Below are 7,041 nucleotides of genomic sequence, written 5' to 3'. Positions count from 1 at the left end.
TTATTGTTGTTGTTTTTGATGTCTTCATTAATGTTCTTTGTTTGTTTGCCTATACTAAGGTGTATGGTTTGAAGACTTGTGTGTTATTCATCAGTCTCTACTGTACTAATTTCAAGTTTATTTCATTAATTGGTTGATGACTGTTTTGTCAACATTTTGTTTGCAATTTTATTAGTGAGTTGTTTTTGATTAAATGTGCATGTTTTATTCTGTATATGGAAGGGGGTGTATGGACGTGTTTACATGCGTGCCAGTGGCGCCAGATTCGTAAACTTATTCTGAACTTCTTTCTTTTATTCAATATGCATCATTCTCATTTCCTCTCCATGAAGTGAAGAATTTTTCCATATGAACCTGCCACTAAAATAGTGCAGCACTAGTTTTGCATGGCAAACATTGCAGGCAGGTTCATGCTGCTCATTAAAACAACAAGTTGAGATGTTTTCTGAGACTAATGGTAGACAGATTAAATATCTTATTCTACAAAACTGTTTCCAAGTGTATTACAGATTTATGGATGAAATTGAGTGAATATTCGAAGGGGCTGTTGAGTAAGACCAAAAACGACTTTTTGTACCTTCCTTTCTCCTAAACACTCCCGTAACAAACGACTTGGCTTGGTCCTCTGTCACTTAACCAAAAATTTCTGAAAATAATACTATTGTTCTTTTAAAAAAAATTTCTGAAAATAATACTATTGTTCTTTTAAAAAAAAATGTATACATATTTCTTTCGTCCATAAAAAGCTTTGATCTTAACAATATTCTTACATACTAACAATCTTCTTTTTTTAAATATTTGATAATCATTATCCTAAATGCTTTGCAGATGAGTTTGAATACGAATTATATTTGAATGTGAATTATGTTTGAATATGAATTATGCTTGAATATGAATTATGTTTGAACATGATTTATGTTTGAATATGAATTATGTTTGAATTATGTTTGAATATGAATTATAGTTCTTCGTCGTTAGGCTAGCTGCTCTAACGTTTGTAAATTTTATTGAAATTGATGAATTAAATTTATTAACGATGAAAAAAATGTGTAACAGCACAAATCTTGAACCTCCTGTTATACTGTAATACTTTGTAGAAAGAAACATTAGTTGATACGCGAACGACCCGTTAATGAATTTGCAGAAATATATTTTTTTAATACGATTGTGGATACAAATTTTCTAAATTATGGATCATGTATGACAAGAATTATTAAATAAATATCTGATTAAATAATAATAATAGTATTAAGTTTTTTATTCAACCCTTCGTTCAAGCTGATATGCAATGCGTTGCTCTTTTTGAACTTGTTATAATTAACTAAATATATTTCTTTTCCTCTATTCTTAACAACCACTTGTTTTGGAGCAATCTACATTTTCATAAGAATTTGTTTGGGTCGCTTCCACACCTACTTCCGTTTGTAGGATCTTCAGCAGTTACGTGTAAGTCTATTTTTGGTCATTGGTTAATTTATTTTCAATTTTAAACTGACTTTTCTCTTGTAAGTATGTTATTGAATCTAAACTTTGAAGAATATCAGTAAAATGTAGGGACTGTTCGTGTTGAATGAACAATTATTTTAAATTTTATTTTATTTTAATTATGCAGAGGACTTTGTTTTCCTGAATTATTGCTATTTAATTGGTTTCAGTTTTTGTAATCCTAATATTAAATCTAATGCTATTTTTGCACAATGGACATTTTGTGCTACTGTGCGTTGTGCTCGCTGGCTCCTATATGACCTGGCAATTAAATTCAATAGCTCTTCCTGTGAGTGAATGAATGAATGAATGAATGAATGAATGAATGAATGAATGAATGAATGAATGAATGAATGAATGAATGAATGAATAAACATGTTATAAATGAAAAATAAGTAATGAATGAATGTCCTGTCTGACAACTTGTGCTTTCAATTGTTCAGTGTTCTGTGATTTTGTTTATTTATCTTGCTTTAATTTTAATATGTGATATGCGTGGGTGGATTATTATTGTAAGAATGTGTCTTTGTGTTGGTTAGTTCTGTTTGTATGTTTGAGGTTTATATTTGTAGGCATATGCATATTATTAATGTTGTACGTAGATTCATATTTGTGATTGCATGAGGTTGTGCTACATGCATACACACAGACAGACAGACAGATAGATAGATAAACAGATAGGTAGACATACAGATAGATAGACATATAGATTGACAGATAGATAGACAGATAGGTAGACATATAGGTAGATATATAAATAGACAGATAGGTAGATAGATAGATAGATAGATAGATAGATAGATAGATAGATAGATAGATAGATAGATAGATAGATAGATAGATAGATAGATAGATAGATAGATAGATAGACATAAATATATAGACATAGATAGATTGACACAGATAGATAGACATAGATAGATAGATGGATGGATGGATGGATGGATGGATGGATGGATGGATGGATGGATGGATGGATGGATGGATGGATGGATGGATGGATGGATGGATGGATGGATGGATGGATAAGATACAAATTGAATGACAGATAGATAGATTTTTATTTTTTCGTGTTTATATTTGTTTGTATATGTTTTGCATTTTGCTGTTTATTTTTGTATGTGTGGTATTTAAATACTTAATAGGTTGCATTTTCATATGTGATATTTACGCTTGCATCTTCGTATATACATATTTTTGTAATAATTATAATTGTGTATGTTTATGTGGCATTTATTTATGTATATGTATGTGTGGTATTTGTATGTATACAGTATGGTATTTCTATGTATATGTGAGGTGTTTTTATTCGTTATTCTCTTATACACTGGCATTTGTTGATTCAAAATGTAAATCAACTAACCCAAGTCACACATACAGATGCAACATCATATACATGCAAATACAACATCACCTCAATAGATACAACATCACATACTGTACATGCAACATCACATACAATACATACAGCATCATATACATTACATACAACATCACATACAACATCATATACAACATCACATTCAATACATACAACATCACATACAAAACATACAATATAACATACAACATAACATACAACGTCACATAAAATACAAGCAGCATCGCATACAACATCACATACAATACATGCGGCATCACATACAATAGATATACCATCGAATACCATACAAACAACATCATACAAAACACATACAACATCACGTGCATTACATGCAACATCACATACAATACATGCGACATCACTTACAATAGATACACCATTACATACAACATCATAAACAACACATACAACATCACATACAATACATACAACATCATAAACAGCACATACAACATCACATACAATACATGCAAAGTAATTATGCAGCAGTTACTGGATTAGTACTTATTGATCTCCGTTGATTGTTTGAATGTGGGTGAAGGTGGTAATGAAGATGGTAATGTTGTTGTTGATGATGATGATGATGCTTATGAAGATGATGAACATACATACATACATACATACATACATACATACATACATACATACATACATACATACATACATACATACATACATACATACATACATACATACATACATACATACATACATACATACATACATACATACATACATACATACATACATACATACATACATACATACATACATACATACATACATACATACATACATACATACATACATACATACATACATACATACATACATACATACATACATACATACATACATACATACATACATACATACATACATACGGCCAGGGCAGCAGACGAGAAAATGAAAAAATATGGGAATGCCCTCCCCTCGATGGAATTCTTGCCAATATGTATCGAGGTTCTCGGCCCGATGGACCCCAACACTCTTAAATTTCTTAAGGCAATATGTAAAATGATCAGCGTTAGATCAGGCGACAGCAGGGAACTGTTTTTCGCAACTAACCACATTTCGTGCTTGTTGCAGCGGTTCCTGCGTTTCTGTGTGCTTGAAAATATCCAACTGAATGCCGACATGTGCAATTAACGACAAATCAAAGTGTTAATCCATTTGTTACTTGATGTTTGACGGTTCAGTGTCACCCATCATGTTTTGGTTTTAACATACATACATACATACATACATACATACATACATACATACATACATACATACATACATACATACATACATACATACATACATACATGCATACATGCATACATTCATACATACGTTATATATTTCTATACAATACATATGTGTATATTTGGACGTGTAGTACGCTGGAATATCTGTTTTCATTAGAATTTTATATTTGCACGGTCTATATAGTGCCATCTGAAGTGTATGTAGATGAAGGTTTTGTATAATCTATCATCACCGTTTGTAGACGTGTGTTTTAAGATGTGATAGTGAATGAAATGATATAAATCATGTATTTCTCGTTGTGCTGCTTAATTTTGTTCTCATCTATGTTTGTGTTTGTGTTTGTTCACGTGTACCTATGCACGCGTTGTATCCATCTTTGGCATGGATGATGTTTAGATAATGTATAAGATTACATGCTGATGTTTTTTTATCTACTTGAATATATCAATTCTGATTGCTCCCACGTAAATCATTGCTGGTTGGAATTTTTTCATTAATTGCTGCTCTTTATCGAAATTTGACTTCCTTCGTTAATAAACACTTTGCGATTGTACACACACTTACACACAACACACACACAAACACACACACACACATATTTTCTTATCATTTCAATCTTTTTATCATTGTATTGATTTCTTGCATGATGCACATTGGTAACAAATAATATTTCATATATTTTTGATAGCTACTATGTTAAAATTTGTTTTCTTTTTCCTTCATGTTTGTGCTTGTGTTAATGTGGATATTTTTTACTAAACATATCTTTGACTATTTCTTTCTTTTTTTCTTTCTTTCTTTCTTTCTTTCATTCTTTCTTTCTTTCTTCCATTCTTTCCATGCAAAGGTTGCATTTGTTATAGTGTCATGGCGTCAGAGGTTTTTTGCTGGAGTCGGAATTTTTTAAGGTGTCGGAGTGGGATATTTTTCATCCAACTCCGGAAAAAGTGTTGACAGTTTGATTTTTTTGTTCTAAAAAATTTTTCCATGATTGCCTTTTTTAGAAGATATATGTGTTTGGCGATACGCGATCGTCTTTCATACTAAATAAAATAAATGCTTATAATATATGCGAATTATTATTTTTATATACGTTTTAAAACATAAATTTAAAGTAATTTTGACAAGAAAAACAATGACATTGACTGATATTTGAAGTGTTTTTCAAATATTTTCAATTAGTAGTGATATTTTAGTAAAATTTGATGCAAAGTAAAAGATGAAAATTTTTCTTGGAGTCAGCCAGAACCCAGTGTAAAAAAATTTTTGATCAAGAAGTTGGAGTCGGAAAATTTTTTTATCTGACTCCGACACCCTAGTTGAAATGTAAAACATTTTTTTTTAATTTTGAAATATTTTTATTAAATATGCAATTGCAGTGTTAATGCTTGCTTGCACTCACCATGTTTATTTGTTTACTATTCATTCACTGCATTCAAATACGTTACAAATGCAGATGTGTATATGTGTGTGTGTGTGTACTGGTATGTGTTGTTATTAGTGACTATTTCTTTGTGTTGTGTGTTTGTGCACACGTGTCGGATGTGCTGGCTATAACCTGTAATAATTTTTTGCGACGTTACCCACCAGCTACATGAAGCTCGTGGAGCAGCTGCCAGCATATGGACAACATTTCTTCAAGGTCAGGGACAAATGTGGGTTGCCATGGTTGCTGGCAGTAGGTGGAAAGGGTCTGCACGTTTATGACTACAATGATCTAAAGGTGCCGAGGAAAGAATTTTTATGGAAGCAAATAAACGATCTGCACCACAAGGAGAAGAAATTTGTCATGACCGTTGGGTGAGTTGGTGGTGTGCCTGCATGTACGCGCGTCGTGTTTGGCTGGTTGCATGTTCGGTCGGTCGGTCACTCGGTCGGTCGGTCGGTTGATGTTTGGAATGGTTAAGATTGTGCTATATTAGTGCAATTGCTCTTTTGTTAGCCGACTGAAACGGTTTATAACTTTCAAACGCACGCGTCTTATTGCATCACACACGGCACATGGACGTTCACACCAGTAAGAAAAAAAACACCCCTGTGTTGTTTTTGATTTTTTGTCTCAGATTGTAATGTTTTGTTATAATTTTTCCTTCTTCTCAAGAACATTCATATATTTCCATTCACATATTTCCATAAGTTTTCATAAATATTACATGGTAGTCCTTATCTCATTATTACAAAACAATTTTGTTTTTCTTCAGTCCTTGCCCTGACTCGACAACGCCCATCACACCCTCTCCACATTACAATGTTCGTTTGAAGCACTTCAGTTTAATTGATTTTGCCTCAAGCTTTAACAAAAGCAACAACAGCAGCAACAATGTCTCATCAACAATACCTTGGTTCTGCAACAGCTCGCAACAGGCTAAACTTCTATGGGACACAGCTGTTCAACAGTATAAATTTATTCGACAACAACAAGCTTACTTTGAACAACAACGACAACAATTATCAAAAATGGTCTTCGGTTCAAGCCTCGTATGTTCTCGTTTACTGCAGATCAACATTTCAATTAATTAAATTCAATTTACAATATATTTTCAATTCAAAAAATTTACTCTTATGAAGGTAAATGGTATCCAATCAAAAGAGAGCACCTCTCCACCTCAGAATATCAGCCAATCAGAGCTCAGCAGCAGTTCACAGAGTTTGTCTTCTTCGCGTAGTTCTAATGTTGAATGTTCGTTTCTACCCTACACGTTCTTTAATATAAATTATAATTTTGACACTTGCATACGATCCTTTTACAACGTAGCAAATAGAAAGTTTAAAATGATAGTACTCTGTGATGTTAAAAAATTCCCTTTAAATAGTTTCAATGGAAATTTTAGGAGCTTGGAAAGAGCTGAATTGAACTGCAGATGACCGAAAGAATTTGTGATGCAACCTTTGTAAGATAACGAATGGGAGTTAAGTGT

General features: G+C 32.3%; 2 protein-coding genes across 2 annotated transcripts; one reads left to right on the top strand and one right to left on the bottom strand.

Moving 5' to 3' along the window:
- Positions 1–1,637: 1,637 nt before the first annotated feature.
- Positions 1,638–4,008, bottom strand: HELRODRAFT_169999 (hypothetical protein; the record flags this gene model as incomplete). Its single annotated transcript, XM_009015836.1, has 2 exons — positions 1,638–1,772; positions 3,754–4,008. The coding sequence occupies 2 exons, from the start codon at positions 4,006–4,008 to the stop codon at positions 1,638–1,640; spliced, it is 390 nt and encodes a 129-aa protein (XP_009014084.1).
- Positions 4,009–5,717: 1,709 nt separating this feature from the next.
- Positions 5,718–5,927, top strand: HELRODRAFT_75968 (hypothetical protein; the record flags this gene model as incomplete). The annotated part of the gene is made up of 1 exon (XM_009015835.1): positions 5,718–5,927. The coding sequence occupies one exon, from the start codon at positions 5,718–5,720 to the stop codon at positions 5,925–5,927; it is 210 nt and encodes a 69-aa protein (XP_009014083.1).
- Between the last annotated feature and the right edge of the window lie 1,114 nt (positions 5,928–7,041).

This window comes from Helobdella robusta (assembly GCF_000326865.2).
Source record: "Helobdella robusta unplaced genomic scaffold HELROscaffold_17, whole genome shotgun sequence".
NCBI lineage: Eukaryota > Metazoa > Annelida > Clitellata > Rhynchobdellida > Glossiphoniidae > Helobdella > Helobdella robusta.
The sequence above is the reverse complement of the archived record's forward strand: the minus strand, read 5'-3'. Positions and strand labels throughout refer to the sequence as shown.